The sequence below is a fragment of the Schistocerca americana genome, chromosome 3 (genome assembly GCF_021461395.2).
Source record: "Schistocerca americana isolate TAMUIC-IGC-003095 chromosome 3, iqSchAmer2.1, whole genome shotgun sequence".
Taxonomy (NCBI): Eukaryota; Metazoa; Arthropoda; class Insecta; order Orthoptera; family Acrididae; genus Schistocerca; species Schistocerca americana.
The window spans coordinates 958,944,407-958,962,833 of record NC_060121.1 but is presented as its reverse complement, the minus strand read 5'-3'; the positions used below and the strand labels follow the sequence as shown (position 1 = coordinate 958,962,833).

At 39.3% G+C, this 18,427-nt stretch overlaps 1 protein-coding gene across 1 annotated transcript in view; it reads right to left on the bottom strand.

Annotated features, from left to right (window-relative positions):
• The window catches only part of LOC124606769 (vacuolar protein sorting-associated protein 8 homolog), a 196,609-nt gene that overhangs the window by 105,908 nt on the left and 72,274 nt on the right, over nt 1–18,427 (bottom strand). Inside the window, exons 9-11 of the mRNA XM_047138823.1 lie at nt 15,022–15,135; nt 14,809–14,924; nt 8,536–8,704 (exon numbers count right to left, since the gene is read on the bottom strand). Coding sequence (XP_046994779.1) covers nt 8,536–8,704; nt 14,809–14,924; nt 15,022–15,135 — 399 coding nt within the window. The remainder of the gene's footprint in view (nt 1–8,535; nt 8,705–14,808; nt 14,925–15,021; nt 15,136–18,427) is intronic.

Here is an 18,427-nt window from a genome sequence, read left to right as displayed (position 1 = left end):
GTGCAACCCTTCCACAAAATGCTGCAGATTTCAATGCTGGGCTATCAACAAGTGTCAGTGTGCGAAACATTAAACATAACACCATCGTTATAGCCTTTTGGAGCTGAAGGCCTACTCTTATACTCTTGATGACTGTATGACAAAGCTTTATGCCTTGCCTGGGCTAGTCAACAATCACATTGGACTGTCAATGACTGGAAACATGTTGCCTGGTCAGACAAGTCTTGTTTCAACTTATATCAAGTGGATTGATGTGGATCTGTATGGGTATGGAGACAATCTCATGAATCCATGGACACTGCATCGCAGAAACAGAATGTTCAAGCTGGTGGAGGGTCTGTAATGGTGTGAGGCGTGTGCAGTTGGAGTGATCTGGGAGCCCTGATATGTCTAGATACGACTCTGACAGGTGACATGTACATAAGCATCCTGTGTGATTACCTGCATCCATTCATGTCCATGGTGCATTCTGATGGACTTCGGCAATTTCAGCAGGGCAATGCAACATCCGACAAGTCCACAATTGCTACAGAGTGGCTCCAGGAACACTCTTCTGAATTTAAACACTTCCGCTGGCCACCAAACTCCCCAGACATGAACACTATTGAGCATATCTTGGATGCCTTGCAACACGTTGATCAAAAGAGATCTGCACCACCTCATACCCATATGGATTTATGGACAGTCCTGTAGGATTCATGGTGTCAATTCCATCCAGCACTACTTCAGACATCAGTCGAGTCCATACCATGTCGTGTTGCGGCACTTCTGCATGCTTGCGGGTGCCCTACACAATATTAGGCAGCTGTGTAAGTTTCTTTGGCTCTTCAGTGTATATGCAACGGACACCAAGCTTCTTTTTGAGCAGTTCTTGTTACATGACTACACAGTGAGTGGACCTTTAGTGCAAAAATTACACACAGTCTGGAAGACTGTAAACTGAGTCTTTGAAATGAGGAACTAATAGTCACAAATTAATATTTAATTCTTTTATTGGCGATCAATTTTTATATTACACACAGCAGCTGCCAAGGTAACATATATGTCTCGGTGTATGCATTGCAAGGGTACGTAAAATTCTGACACCCACTAAAAATCCTTGCCTGTTGCACAGCAAGACAGGTAGTTACAATCCTATCTATCAGTTCCTTTTAAATTTCTACAGAGGTTTCATAAATTAGTGACTGTGAAATCCCACAGGGAAAAAATACCACCAACATCAATGGACAAACATAAGCAATTTACAGATACATGCTTTATAAGCATTGCTCATTCAAGACCTTGTATTGCCTGAAATATACCTTTCTGGCTACTGGTTCCTGATTTAGAAATACTCAGTATTTCATACAGTGGAAAAATCAGGTTGAAATAATATGAATTAGGAGGCACTGCACAGCAGACAGGCACATTTAAAAGCAGACATTTAATTTTTCCCTAAATCTAACAGTCTACTTTTAAATCTTCCTGACTGCAGTTCAGTGTCTCCTCAATGTGGGGAGTAGCTATTTATATAATATAAATTCATATTATTGATGGACACAGTGTATGGACCTGTAATGCCTAAATAATTGTAGGACACCCTGTATAACCCTATAGCCAGACAATTTATTATAACTGTTTCTGACACTCAAAATCTAGATCACATGCTTTTGTACGTATGTTTATCAAGAAACTCAATTTGTTCAAGTTAATACATTATTGGTTCCAGCAGCCACATTGTCTGCTATGAAGTAACCCAGTAACCCACAGTTGGCAGTCTATGTCTTAACATTTATCATATCAACACAAGGGATGCTGTGTACATTTTTAGGTTAGAATCAGGATGTAGGCACTCTTATGACTGAAGTTAAAATAACAGAAAACGCCCACAAAAGTGCTTAAGAATACACAGAAAAGTAAGGGTACCTTATTACATGTGAGTGATAGAGAGTACAGTAATAATACAGAACAACTTTTTGCCTGTATCAAAAATTTACAGAGCTCTGGAAAGATAGAGATCCTGTGCCTACCTGAGCACCACATGCATACATGATTAAGTTAAATACAAAATAAATAAAAAGCAAAATGTGGTTTAAGTTTTACAGCAGGGTTTCCCAAACTTTTCCTCTGATGGGACTTTGAGAATCCTGGTACTTTAACGGAACATCTTGTTTTTGAAAGTTAACAAAATTTTTTAAAAATGAGATAATTTGTTTTATTCAGTGATTGCATAATTTTAAATCATAACTCACAACACACAAATCATAATAAAATTTTCAATGAATGAGTATCACCAAATGTAGAGAAAAAATAAATACAAATATGCTATGTTATTAATAACATTATGAGGAGCAAAGTTGCTACTCACCATATAGTGGACATGCTGAATTGCAGACAGGCACAACAGAAAGACTCACAAACTTTTTATTGTGCCTATCTGCAACTCAGCATCTCCGCTATAGGGTGAGTAGCAACTTCCCTTCTCATAGTATTCTTACATTCCATCCTGGATTTCCCACTGTTCCATGTTATTAATAGTTCTTTTGCATAGCACTTACACACTTCCCGCAGAACACCAGTGTTTGGCAGAACACAGTTTGGGAAACACTTTCTACAAGATAAATATGGTGTTTCTCATTTATTGCTATGTTGTCCTGCATAAAACTGACAAAAGAATAGTTAATATGTTAAGTGTAAAAGACTAGCCATTACCCATGGCTGCACTTGTTTATCAGTAGTTTTGCTATGATGAGTGATGGTAAGTAAGTAAGCTACTGTATGTGCAATAACATCAGCTGCACTCATATGTCTGCCTGGTTGGATAAGCATAACTTGTGATGCATGCCCTTCCAACTGCTCCAAACCACGACAATGTGGCATTCACAGCATTTCTGCCGAGTAGTGCGTGCAGAGGGGCATGGGAAGGAGCATCCATCTATGCTTCAGGGTATCTAAGTAGCTATTGTCGTTGTTGTCTTCAGTCCAGAGATCAGTTTGGTGCAGATCTCCACGCTACCCTATCCTGTGCGAGCTGCTTCATCTTAAATTACCTACTGCAACCTTCATCTGTCTGAATCTGCTTAGTGTACTCACCTCTTGGTCTCCCTCTATCATTTTTACCCTCCATGCTGCCCTAAAATACTAAATTGGTGATCCCTTGATGCCTTAGAACATGTCCTACCAACTGATACCTTCTTCTAGTCAAGTTGTGCCACAAATTCCTCTTCTCCCCAATTATATTCAGTACCACCTCATTAGTTACGTGATCTATCCATCTAATCTTCAGCATATTTTCTGTAGTACCACTTTTTGAAAGTTTCTCTTCTCTTCTTGTTTAAACTATTTATCGTCCTTGTTTCACTTCCATACATGGCTACACTCCATACAGACACTTTCAAAAAAGCCTTCCTGACACTTAAATCTATACTCAATGCTAACAACCTTCTCTTCTTCAGAAAAACTTTCCTTGCCATTGCCACTAAACATTTTATATCCTCTCTGCTTCCACCACCATCAGTTATTTTGCTTCCCAAATAGCAAAATTCATCTACTACATTAAGGGTCTCATTTCCTAATCTAATTACCTCGGCATCACCTGATTTAATTCAACTACATTCTATTAGCCTCATTTTGCTTTTGTTGATGTTCATCTTATATCCTCCTTTCAAGACACTGTCCATTCCATTCAAATGCTCTTACAGGTCCTTCGCTGTCTCTGACGGAATTGCAATGTCATCGGCAAACCTCAAAGTTTTCATTTCTTCTCCATGCACTTTTATTTCTACTCCAAATTTTTCTTTTGTTTCTTTTACTGCTTGCTAGATATACAGACTGAATAACATCAGGGATAGGCTACAGCCCTGTCCCACTCCCTTTCCAGCTGCTGCTTCCTTTTCATGCCCCTCGACTCTCATAACTTCCATCTGGTTTCTGTACAAACTGTAAATTCCCTTTCGTTCCCTTTATTTTACCCCCACCACACTCAGAATTTGAAAGCGAGTGTTCCTGTCAACATTGTCAAAAGCTTTCTCTAAGTCTACAAATGCTAGAAATGTAGGTTTGCCTTTCCTTAACCTATCTTGTAAGATACGTCATAGGGTCAGTAGTGTCTCACACGTTCCAACATTTCTATGGAATCCAAACTGATATTCCCCAAGGCCGACTTCTACCAGATTTTCCATTTGTCTATAAAGAATTCGTGTTAGTATTTTGCAGCCATGACTTATTAAACTGATAATTCGGTTATTTTCACGTCTGTCAACCCCTGCTTCCTTTGGAATTGGAATTATTATATTCTTCTTGAAGTCTGAGGTTATTTTGCCTGTCTCATACATCTTGCTCGGTAGAGTTTTGTCAGGGCTGGCTCTCCCAAGGCTATCAGTAGTTCTAATGGAACATTATCCACTCCTGGGACCTTCTTTCAACTCAGGTCTTTCAGTGCTCTGTCAAACTTGTCACACAGTTTTGTATCTCCCATTTCCTCTTCATCTACATATTCTTCCATTTCCATAATATTGCCCTCTAGTACAGTGCCCTTGTATAGAACCTCTATGTAGTCCTTCCACCTTTCTGCTTTCCCTTCTTTGCTTAGAATTGGTTTTCCATCTGAGCTCTTGATATTCATACAAGTGGTTCTTTTTTCTGGTGATATATGCCTGTACATCGTTACATTTGTCCTCTAGCCATCCCTGCTTAGCCATTTTTCCCTTCCCGTCCATCTCATTTTTGAGACATTTGTATTCCTTTTTGCCTGGTTCATTTACTGCATTTTCGTATCTTCTCCTTGCATCAATTAAATTCAATATCTCTACTGTTACCTAAGGATTTCTACCAGCCCTCATCTTTTTACCTACTTGATCCTCTGCTGCCTTCACTATTTCATCTGTCAAAGCTACCCATTCTTCTTCTATTGTATTTCTTTCACCCTTTCTTGTCAATCGTTCCCTAACGCTCTCTCTGAAACTCTCTACCTTTAGTTCTTTCAGTTTGTCCCAGTCCCATCTCCTTAAATTCCTACCTTTTTGCAGTTTATTCAGTTTTAATCTACAGTTCATAACCAATAAATTGTGGTCAAAGTCCACATCTGCCCCTGGAAATGTCTTACAATTTAAAAACTGGTTCCTAAATCTCTATCTTACCATTATATAATCTATCTGAAATATTCCAGTGTGTCTAGGCCTCTTCCACATATACAACCTTCTTACACAATTCATAAACCAAGTGTTGGCTATGATTAAGGTATGCTCTTTGCAAAATCCTACCAAGCGGCTTCCTCTTTCATTCCTTATCCCCATTCCATATTCACCTACTACTTTTCCTTCTCTTCCTTTTCCTACTATTAAATTCCAGTCACCCATGACTATTAAATTTTCGTCTCCCCTCACTATCTGAATGATTTCGTTTCTCTCATCGTACATTTCTTCAATGTCTGCATCATACGCAGGCTAGTTGGCATACAAATTTGTACTACTGTGGTAGGCGTGGGCTACTGATTTAAGTACTGATCACTACTGATTTAAGTACAAGGGCTACAAATAAGCAGTCACAGGTAGCAAGTATGTTTAAGAATCATTTCTTGGGTGTAGCAGAAAATATAGGGACAAACAGTTTAAGAGAAAAATCACAGCAATATGTTGAAAAAGCAACTCACATAAAAGTCTATCATAAGGATGTATTATATATTCTCTCAAAAATAAAAGATGATCTGGATTTGATGGTGTTTCCAACACACTACTAATGACTTGTTCCCATAAAATACCCATTCATCACTTCAAGGTATTTCCCCACTGAGTTTGAAATATGCCATTGTTAAGCCCCTCAAAGATACTCGATGTGATAGCGTCCGCAGCTGTGATGAAGGTTTTGAATGATTGCTTGAAGCCTTCAAGCTGCCATTTTCTTTATTTCCTGTATGATTGTACAATTTCAGTTAGGCCATTTTCAAGTATCTAAAAAGGACGTTTCATACATTATATATATATATATATATATTAGTACATGATTTAAAGAACACACGACAATAAACGACAATATACCATCCACATGTGCTGCACATTTAAAAGACACCAACCACAAAACACCTAATATAGATGGATCACTTCAAATATTACTTAAGCTACAGAAAGGAAAAATCATGGATGTAATGGAAGAAATTGAAATCTACATACATCTAGAAGATCAGTTAGTCAAAGTTTTAAATGAGCAAAAAGACCTGCGAAATGGGAAATTCCTAGACAACTTTCTACCAGTTCTAGGGCGAAGTGTTACAGAAGCAGAGAATGTAAAATTATCACTACACTCATTAATAAATATGACTGTAATGATAACCATAAAGCAGTTTTTACTACACTCTCGTGGTCCTCAGTACTATTTCATTAGAATAATGTGATAAATGTGATATATAAGATCTTTGTACCAACTATTCAAAAATTACGTGCTCCTACAATAACAGAACAAATATTTACAAGTTATTTCAAAGAAACTACAGACAGTCATATTTACACCAATGATGAACGGTAATTAAATATAACTGAGAACAAAAGCATATGCAGGTTACATAGCAAAATTCTGTAGAATAATTATAATCTTCCTAGTGTTAAGTATGTTATATTTCAGAGCATTGAAACAACTGCTCGAAAGTAATGTGCTTCTAAAATAGTGTGAATACTTCAAACTAATTTACGAGCATAACGTATGTCATAGGAGCAACGACGTATACGACATAATCTGTTACCACAGAAAACCATCCATGAAGTTAAGTTACAACGCGCCTAGTATATCTACAGGTATGACTTGCTCCTATATAAAGATCACAAGTGTCACTAATGTATCTACTGTATGAAACTTTTAGGTACTTGAAAATGGCCTAAGGTCGAAATTGTACAATCATACAGGAAATAAAGAAAATGGCAGCTGAAGGCTTCAAGAAATCATTCAAAAAAGGTGACATGCCAGTAATGACCAATCTGTTTCACTCCAAATTTTTTGAGTAGGTGATGTATTCTACAATAGTATTCCACCCAAAAAACTATAATATACTGACTAAATAACAGTTGGATTTAAGAAGAGTTGGATAGTGTTATATGAAACCAAAATGATAAAGGAAGTTTTACTTAGTAATTCAACCAACGTAACCACATGAAATTCTTCTCACTGGGGAAAAAATCAAGTTGCAGTTCTCAAGAGTCAATCTTAAGTCTGCTATTGTTCTCATATATGTAAATAATTTTCAATTTAATACACAATGAGCAGAATTAGCTCTTTTTGCAGAGGACAGTAGTATTGTAATCAATTCAAGCATACCTACAGCAACAAAAGAAATGGTAAACAATGTTCTTAAATATATCACTGACTGGTTTTCGGCGTGAAGTCACTCTCAATCGAAAAAAGGAGACAACATATTCAGTTTTGTAAATGTAAAGGACCTTCATTATTGGTAAGTGTAACACATGGTGAGGAAATGATAAATTGGGTGTAAACTTCAAAATTTTTAAGTGTCCACATTGATGAATATTTAAACTGGAGAAAGCACATTTTGGAACTCTAAAACAAGTTAGTTCAGTCACTTTTGCACTTAGCAGATCTTGGGTACAGAGAAATCAGTAAGTTGACATATTTTGCACATCTTCATTCAATAATGTCATAAGGAATAATGTTCTGGTGTAACTCATCCTTAAGGAGCAGCCTACATTGCTCAAGAAATAACTTAAGAATAATATGCAGTGCTCACTCACAATCCCCACGCATCTGTTTAAGGCGTTAGCCATTTTGACTACTGCTTCACAGTATATTTATTCCCTAACGAAGTTTGTTCTAAATAATCCACTGCAGTTCAAAGTAACAATGACTTGCATAATTACAATACAAGAAGAAAAATGACATTTATTATTTCAAATTAAGGTTGACTTTAGCACGAAAAGAGGTTCACAACACTGAAACCAAAATTTCTGATTACTTGCCCTGTTAAAAAATGTCTGACAGATGGCAAAGTAAAATTTAAAAACAAATTTAAAAAGTTTCTCCTTGGTATCTTCTCCTAGTCCTTAGAAGAATTTCTGTTACCATAAAGTGTAAAGGCAGTAGATAGGAACTACTAATACACATCTGTATATTTAATAATAAAAAACAATAATAATTAAAAAATGTCAGCACACACCCACATATTTGCAAACTAATTTATTTACACGTAAAATGACTTGTTCCACATCCATGCACTCTCTATGCTCAGATGGAACATCTCTGCTCTATTGCCTGCAACCCTGTCCCCTTAAAATTGGAAAAGAAAGTGGTTGGACAATATGAACCACATTCAGGCTGGCCTTTTCTTTCTTTCTTTCTTCCTTCCTTCCTCTTCTTCTTCTTCTTCTTCTTCTTCTTCTTCTTCTTCATCAAGTACACAGATTTAGTCTGGGTTGGGTTAAGCTTTCTGTCATATAAGTCACCCTAATGTGCAGTGCATGCACTACACATTAGATGACATAAAAAGGTCTTAGCTGAAACACAATGAAGTTTATAGCTCTATCAACATTCAAAAAACTTCAATGATTAGAAACTAACCTGTAGATTGCCCAGATTCTCATAATGAGAAACAAATTGCTGGCTTATGATGGGTGGCACATGACGCAATCGATCATTCAGCAACCATGGTTCAAGACTTTCCAAATAGACGGCCTTCATTACTTCGTCATTACTGCAGGCATCCCACAACTTTCCAAACAGCAAGTCCCTGCCATAGAAGTAAACAACCAACTGTAGGGCAAAATAACTTTCTATTATTCTCTGTATGGCTATTTTGAACTTTTAAGGAAGTAATATATAAATATCTGTTGAGTGGTGGCAGCATGATTTTTAGGAAGAGAACACAAAATTATTACAGCACACGTTTTCTGGAACTGGTCCTCTTATAGTCAGCAGCACTGAGAACAGTCATATCAGTCATGTCACAAACAGCAAAATCATTTTTTAGTCATGTGCAATTATATATTGCAAAACAATTAAGATTATTCATTTTGTTACCTTTGTGAAAGCGGCCAATCTAGTCCACATATGGTATTGGTTGGTTAAGGTTTAAGGGATTACAGGTGAGGTCATCAGTCCCTTGTTCAAGTGGTATTTCATTTGGAGTTACTGACGAGTGGCAGAAATTTGATAAAATTATGGAAGTATACAACAGTGGAAATATCAAGGCACTGAAAGCAATATTGGTGCCAGAGCTGAGAAATAATTTAAGGTTAAGGAAAAGTATACTGGTCAGGCCACCCCAAACAGCTCAGAGCAGATGAGGAGTCTCATAGGACTCAGCTAAAGCAAGAGAAATCTTAGCTCATCCAACCCCCTCCCAACCTGGATAAGGGCAAAATCAATTACAGAGTAAAGAACACCTTTTAGCTGCGATATTCATAACGGTAAATGTGAAAAGGCTGAAAACATAATGAACATCAGCTGGACTGATAATAATAAAAAGGCGAGAGAAAAAAGTCAGTCTGTAGATGGGTGTGGCTACATGGGTGTCAGCCAGGGATCTGCATGCAATGGGGGCCATGATTTCCACAATCCCACCCAAAATCAATTTTAGACAGCATGTTAAAGAGAGAGAACAGCACCCAATATTCACTGGAATGATAACCCTAAAATGTAAAATGGGGCGTGGCAGAAAAAAGGGGGCTAACTGCCTCTAAGAGCAATTAAAACAGTGTAAAAGAAGGATGACCAAGGAAGCTGGCAAAAGAAAAAGGGTCGAGAGTCCACAGACTAAGCATGCAGTGCGAGATGCCACACTCCCACCCACCCTGCCCCACCATGAAAGTAGTTTAAAATGTCATACTGAAGAATAAAAATCACTTTCACTGAGAAAATGGAGAACCAGTTACACTGTCCATGAGTCATCTGCCAATATTCGGGCAAAGAATCCAATATGCCAGGCTTAGCAGGCAGCGGTAAAAGCAGATGTCATTCTACAAAGATGTGAGCCACTGTCTATACAGTTCTGCAAACCACAATGTAAGATGGACTTGTTACATAAAATAAAACAATGCATTAATCTGGTAGGATCGATACAGAGGCAACAATGGAAGAAGAAGTGTCATGCAGCAGTAGTCTCTGCCACTGCAGAGTTTGTCAGAGGTGTCAGTGACACACCACATGTTCCATTTATTGAGTGAGGAGTGATCTTATCTGCACTTGCAAATCTACACATGAAATTGTCAAAGTGAATGTTGGACGATTAATCACATCCCTAATCAAATGTCTGGCCAGTTCATTCCCTGGGATATTAAGATGACTTGGGATCCAGAGAAGGAAAACTGAGCAGGCAGTGCGACTAAGTTCAGGCAGGTCACGAATTGCCAATATTGAGGGTGACAAGAGGAGACTGCTCACTGAGTCATTACAAATCAAAATACAGCCAAGGTGGTCTGTTTAATGAAATGTAAGGCTCTGCTGACCACTATCAGCTTTACTGTAAAATACACTACACACTGCTGGCAAAAAATGTTGTTATTGACTGGCAGGAGATATTAACCCATATCCTGTCTTACCAGTGGTTTTAAAGTCATTAGTATATACGATTGTAACACCTAGACCTAGATACTCCTGAAGAACTGACAGGAACAGACATGGAAAGGCGATAGGGGTGAGAGATTTTAGAACCTTGAAATAGATGAGTCTTATTTGTGGTCTGGGTACTAACCAGGGCAGAATGTGTGGGAAAATGCTGGGAGCATATTCTAGGACAGAGGTCCTCCAGAGGCAGTCCAACTTGTGATCCTGCCCAAGGGCGGGTGTCAGGGGTTCAATGTCCCTTGCTGTAAAAAGAATTTTATAAGTTGTATGATTTGGAAATTGCCAGGTGATGATTCTGTAAGTGAGTAACAGTTAGTACCATTGGAATGGAAGAAGGAAAAGGGCCAAGTGAAGGCTTCAGATGACACCTTGGAGCTGAAGTTTGGCAAAGGCTACAGGTAGGGAGCTGTATCAAACATTGTCACAGATCAGGGGTAATCCACGGTCTGATAGGGGTCACTAGCCCACTGATGCTGATGAAGAGTGTAACACCCCAGCACAGAGACCTGAAAGACGCCATTTCTTGGATTTGTGAGGAGCTGAATGATTAGCAACTCTAATGTTAAACAATCAGTGGGATAAACCCCAACAAATAAAAATGTGTAGGGAGCCTCAAAAGCCACAGCTGTGGAGGGTTAGTAAAATGTGATGGTGACAAGCTCTCTAACACCTTATGTTGGTACAAAGGGTCTCCAATGATGTGTTGATGTTTAGGAAACCCCCAAAACATTGCTGTCTCCAACCTAACCATATGGATGGCTGTGGACTGTCCCTCCTAGAAACCACACTCATAAGAGGCCAAAAGGCTCCATGATTTGAGAACACAGCATAATCCTCAGGTTACCATACTTTCAACCAGTCTGTATGCATATTTTTAATAAGGTATTGAGCCTTAGTTCACAGCTGCTGAAAGTTCGGAGGGTTGTCAGTGAAGATGTTGCTCAAAACATTGCAGAGCCCTTCGACAATCCTGAAGAGCTGCTGCTATGTCTTTGGTCAAGATCAATAGCTGAAATGATGCCGTGGGTGGTGCTGAAGTGGTTAGGAATACTGTGATTGAGGAGAGACAGATCAAGACCAGAAAGAAGCTGGTCAATCAGAAGGTCCCTACTAGACAAGGTGGTACTCCCTCATGGAAATGGAGTGAGGAGGAGGGGTGGGGAGGGGGGCGAGAGGCAGGGGCATTGAAATCCGCCAGAGGAAAAGTGGGGAAGAGGGGAGTTGTTGGATTAAGGGGATTATCTGAAGGTGAGCTAAATAAACATTACAAAAGGGGATCATTTGCTCTTGCACTGCTATTGCTTCCTATACACTTGCTATCTACTCAATGATAACACCTGTGCGAACTAATTTACAGACCCCTCCAGATGCTCTCTCAGGGTCAGTTGGTTTTGACAGAAGGCATGGTAAATTTGAGGAGTTGGTGAATGGTCATCAGTGAAGAATGTTTCTTGGAGAACAACACATATGGGCGAACAAGAAGAAATTAGTAGCTCCTGTTGTTTAGCATGTAGCAATATTATCCACTGCAGTTCTATTGGATCATCATGTTGAGGGTGTCCTGGTTAGACATGAAGTAACCTGGAGAGCAGGTCATGTGTCAAGGTCTCTGAGTCACTATTGGTGGAGGGTAAACATCATCAATGAACATGGTTTGGAATCCAATGCCATGGGGGGAATGGCACCTCCAGTGTGACAGGAGTAACTTTCTCCTGAGATTTCTTCTTCTCCTCTTCCTCCTCCTCCTCTTTCACATTTGGCAGTTGATATTTACATGAGGGTTTATCTACTGGGAGTGTAGGAACAAAACAAAGAGTGGGCAGCCCTGGGACTCTCAGTCTGTGGCTCCTTCAATCAATGGCTAGAGTCAGGTCTCTGATACGTTGATTTTTAGGGAAAAGGTTCCCGAGATAGAGTGGTTCCTGAAGATGGCACCACATTAATCATGAGAAGGGGGGAGCGTCCATTGTCAAATTTATTTTCAAAACTACTGGGTATTGGTGTCACAGTAAATACATCAGTTCCTGCTGATGACCTGGCCACAGTAGTGGGAAAGATCGATATCACTGAGACTGGGTACAAACAATCACAGTTTTTCTGAGCTCCAAAATATGAGAGGTGAACAGTGGATTTTGTATCCCTTGAGTAGTAGCATACTTCGGGGATCAGAGAGTTTGTCCATTCCTGCAATTGACGTAGACAGGTGGTAGTGCATATGGTTTCTGTGAAGTGGCTAGCCACAATCTCTGCCAACCACATCATATGTATGCTAGGAAGACATTTGCCCAAAAGATGGCATGTAGAACACCACATCTGGGGTAGAGAATATGGCTTCTCATCACAGTGGTAACACATAATTTTGACCTTTTCTGAAACAAAATGTTCCTCAAAAGTGAGGATGAATTCACTGGTGTCTGTCTTATTGCATGATGGCCCTCGACATACACAATGTACAAAGTGGATCTCTCGCTCCTCCAAGTGTTCACATAGTTCTTAGTCCATCTGCAGTGTTAGGTGCCTATGAAAAATTAATCCCTGTACCATACTGAGGTTCTTGTGGAGTGTAATGGTAACAGGTACATCACCAAGTTGTTTATAAGAGAGTAATACACTGGGATGGGTAGCAGGATTTGTCATTTTAATTAAGATGGAACCACTTTGTAATTCGTTAACAGAAGAGGGATAGCCACATACGTTTTTATATTCTCCACAAAAAACATTGGTTAAGTAGAGAGATAGGATCCATCACCTGTTTGGGTGCAAAACAGGAACAGAGGGAAATAACTGTCCAGATGTCATCTGGTGTTGTTTTTCTTCCACAGGGAAGCCAAGGAGGGAAAGAAAGCTCTTAAGGTCATACGTATCGACAGTGAATTGTGGTCTGTCTGAAAAGACTGCTGGGTTCTTGTGGCCACTGGCTGGCAACTTTGGTCATATCACGATGTCAAACATCTGCCACAATTTTGCTTACTCCAAACAAGAAGTTTCCACACAACTGCTAACCAGCCAAAGCAAAGGCCCCAGGGCATGGTAGCCAGTGTCTGGAGTCCCAGTGCTCACACATGAACAGGCACCTACTTCGCAGCATGCACAGGGAGGTGACGGTTCGACAGCTCAGACATCGATGGTATGATCCCAGTGTGATCAGGAGGCTACTGCTGCACAAGTACCTGACAACCCACCGCACTGACAAGATAGCATGGTGGATAATGAGTGACCTTCCCCACACAATCTCTAAAAAAATTTGAAAAATGTGGAGGTCAAACACAGATGTGGGGACTGAATACAAATTAATCAAAATATGTGGTGTAAAAAAAGGGAACACAATGTGTCCAGTACACTCATTATTTGAGCAACAACTGAAGGTATCACCATCAGCATATCTCTTTGCCTAACGGGAGCAGCTCTATACAAGTCTTTATACATCTTCAGGGAGAGAGGAAGAAAAAATGTTGATATCAAACACTCAGATCTAAACAGAAAGCCTTCTCTCCCCACCAAGGATAGTGTGACATTACAGCTCGACAGTAAGCCTAATTTCACCAGAAGACTTATGCCTGACCCTTGGGGATCATAAACTGATACTTGCTCACCAAGTATGGAAAAATGTATAGCATTCTTCATGTAAATGTTTAGTGCTGGAAGGAAACTAGCTTTTTGTGTCAGTTAAAGTTTTTCTTCTAAGAAATGAACATTTTGAGCATTGTGTTATAAGGGAGATGTGGCCAGTGTCTAGCAAGTAATTACCAATATTGTGACCAATGTGGAAATTCCAGGATGGAGATAACAGCCAAAAATGAGGAAAAGCAACTTCTCGCATGTAGGTGATTGATGCATGGCACATTGAACCATTCAGACTGTTGCTAATACTGCTTTCTCTCTCTCTCTCTCTCTCTCTCTCTCTCTCTCTCTCTCTCTCTCTCATGGTGTATGTATAACTTCTCACATTCACAACTACCTAGACAGCCAAATTCAGCCAACAGCAGCTATCAAAGAAACACTCTGCTTTCATTTCACACACAGCATTCACAACATTAGAATAATAATGCACCTCAGAAGACATTGTGAGATCAAACAAAAATTTGTATTACCAAACTAGAAACTTCTTTAACAAGCCACAAAACAACAAAAAAAACTTGCAGAAAATTATATAAGTTCTGAAATCTGACACAAAATCACAAACAGAAGTTACTTAGGAACATAGCAACATTATCCGTTGTGCTTTACGGCAAAATTCAGTCTGATACCTAAACTAAGACCACCACTCACATTACATCCAATGACACACAGTATTCCACACATGCAGGTATGGACTCTTGATAGATATCAGTACTGCCACCATGAATTAGTGTTTCATCTATGTAAATGTTCAGTATCTCCAGCACCTGAAACATAGTACAAATTATGTTTAACAAACTGATTGTTTATATCACAAAATTTTCAAAAATTATCAGCGTCATACACAACAGCATGTATTAGTACCTTCTGCCAAATTATTTCTTTTCTTTTGGTTTTAGGGCCTTTCAATCCTATGACTGCCTTCCCTCTTTCATGGTAGAAGTCCATTCCGAGTGAAAGTGCTTCCAGGTACCGATCCTAGGAAAGAATGAAAATGTCACAATTTTGCATAGAAACCCAATGCTGCATGTAACAATTTAATCCTGATGTAAGTGAAGGAAGGCCAAGTTTTCAATTAACTTTGCAGTTTACCTATCAAACATTGGTATCATGTCACACATTTAAAATGATAGTGTTTCGGAGACACCTGCCCTCATATACAAGTGGGTTAAAGAACCCAATTCTGGGACACAGGAAGGCCTGCCAGTCCCAGATTGAATTCATTTCACAGATTAAAAATGACGACCAGTGCAATGACCAGCCTCAATGCAACCTTTATGCGATTTTCCAAATTTACCACAAATTCCTGGTTGGTTTCTGTGTTCTGCCTCAGATACAAAATGCTCAATCATTTTTAAAAACAATGTCACATTTGACCATTCACTTATACTAGATGCAAACAGAAGGGAGTACATGTATTCCTTGCTGGGGAGACACTGGCAGAGGCTTTTAAATCCTTTTGGGAGTGGTGAACCCATCATAATAATAGCTTGTACATACTTCAGCGAATAACAACTGCCAGACTGCTTTATTTCTTGTCACTGCTATTTTAATTCACGTAATAAAACACTTTCCTTGATTTTCAGTCTTAATTTAAAGATTATGATATACACTGAAGACACCGAGAGTACATTTACAAAAAAATTGCCCACTAGGATTTTAAAAACTATCATAGTCAGCAGGAAAAAGGCAGTGGGCAACATGCTTCTACTAAGCTCAGCTTCCTTACAAAGAGGAATAGCTGGTATAGTCTGTCATGAGAATTCATATGTAATATACTGTATTTCTACAAGCATAAGAATGCTCCTTTTTTAAAGAGGTCCTTTGAGAAAACTTTATGTTTAACATATTTTCACTAATTAAAATTACGAACTGTTTCTTTGATATACAGTACCTGTCTTAAAAATTAATGAGAATATAACAATATTTTCCTTCATTTCCTGCTACCCAACATGTCGTCTCCTTGATGCTCTCTCAATGGCTGCATAGAACCAGCAGCTAACACACTACCTTTCATTTCCGCTATTCCATCAACATACGCATTGTTAATATTGCTGTACAACAAACGAATGTGTTCCACTGGCCTCTATACAGACTTTTACCATCTTCTCCAAAAATGTATTCAACTACTGAGGATCTGCCCAATTTTAAAGCCATTTCCACCCCAACTACAAATGAAAAGGCAGCTAACTATGAAAAACATTTCCTTGCAGTCCCTTTTTCGTTGCTACTATGGAAATAGTCAAGTTTTTTCCTTTGTTAAGTATAATATAGTTTGGTAAAATCAACATGGACCTTGGCGTTGGTGGGGAGGCTTGCGTGCCTCATTGATACAGATAGCCGTACCGTAGGTGCAACCACAACGGAGGGGTATCTGTTGAGAGGCCAGACAAACGTGTGGTTCCTGAAGAGGGGCAGCAGCCTTTTCAGTAGTTGCAGGGGCAACAGTCTGGATGATTGACTGATCTGGCCTTGTAACACTAACCAAAATAGCCTTGCTGTTGTGGTGCTGCGAACGGCTGAAAGCAAGGGGAAACTACAGCCGTAATTTTTCCCGAGGGCATGCAGCTTTACTATATGGTTAAATGATGATGGCGTCCTCTTGGGTAAAATATTCCGGAGGTAAAATAGTCCCCCATTCGGATCTCCGGGAGGGGACTACTCAGGAGGACGTCGTTATCAGGAGAAAGAAAACTGGCGTTCTACGGATCGGAGCGTGGAATGTCAGATCCCTTAATCGGGCAGGTAGGTTAGAAAATTTAAAAAGGGAAATGGATAGGTTAAAGTTAGATATAGTGGGAATTAGTGAAGTTCGGTGGCAGGAGCAACAAGACTTTTGGTCAGGTGAATACAGGGTTATAATGTTTATTGGAATACTCTCTTTCAAATTCTGAAGGTGGCAGGGGTAAAATACAGGGAGCGAAAGGCTATTTACAATTTGTACAGAAAGCAGATGGCAGTTATAAGAGTCGAGGGGTATGAAAGGGAAGCAGTGGTTGGAAAAGGAGTGAGACAGGATTGTAGCCTATCCCCGATGTTATTCAATATTGAGCAAGCAATAAAGGAAACAAAAGAAAAGTTCGGAATTGGAATTAAAATGCATGGAGAAGAAATAAAAACTTCGAGGTTCGCTGATGACATTGTAATTCTGTCAGAGACAGAAAAGGACTTGGAAGAGCAGTTGAACGGAATGGACAGTGTCTTGAAAGGAGTGTATAAGATGAACATCAACAAAAGCAAAATGAGGATAATGGAATGTAGTCGAATTAAGTCGGGTGATGCTGAGGGAATTAGATTAGAAAATGAGACACTTAAAGTAGTAAAGGAGTTTTGTTATTTGGGGAGCAAAATAACTGATGATGGTCGAAGTAGAGAGGATATAAAATGTAGACTGGCAATGGCAACAAAAGCGTTTCTGAAGAAGAAAAATTTGTTAACATCGAGTGTAGATTTAAGTGTCAGGAAGTCGTTTCTGAAAGTATTTGTATGGAGTGTAGCCATGTATGGAAGTGAAACGTGGACGATAAATAGTTTAGACAAGAAGAGAATAGAAGCTTTCGAAATGTGTTGCTGCAGAAGAATGCTGAAGCTTAGGTGGGTAGATCACATAACTAATGAGGAGGTATTGAATAGAATTGGGGAGAAGAGTAGCTTGTGGCACAACTTGACTAGAAGAAGGGATCGGTTGGTAGGACATGTTCTGAGAGATCGAGGGATCACCTATTTAGTATTGGAGGGCAGCTTGGAGGGTAAAAATTGTACTAAGCAGATTCAGAAGGATGTAGGCTGTAGTAGGTACTGGGAGATGAAGAAGCTTGCACAGGATAGAGTAGCATGGAGAGCTGTATCAAACCAGTCTCAGGACTGAAGACCACAACAACAAAATCAATGTTACATTTTGCTCACTGGAGCTAATTAACAAATAATATCACTTTTGTGATAACTTTCTCCAATCACTCCAGTAAAACCATTAGTAACAATTTACTATTAACATAAGAACAGCACCTATGTGGCACGAGGTGGTCAGAACAGATTCTGACCTCCTTGATGCAGTGTCATGGAGCTTGGCCTCTCAACAACTTTGGCATGTGTGGCAGGAGCAACAGCTGTCAGCTTATGTTATGTGGCAGATGGACACCAGTCACCTGCAGTACTCACTTGGCTCACACAATGTTGTTAAATAAATAACATCCTTGTGAAAGAAAGAATGAATGAAATACATTAAATAATTGCTCATAAAAACAAAACACAGTCAATTAGGCCCTGCCTG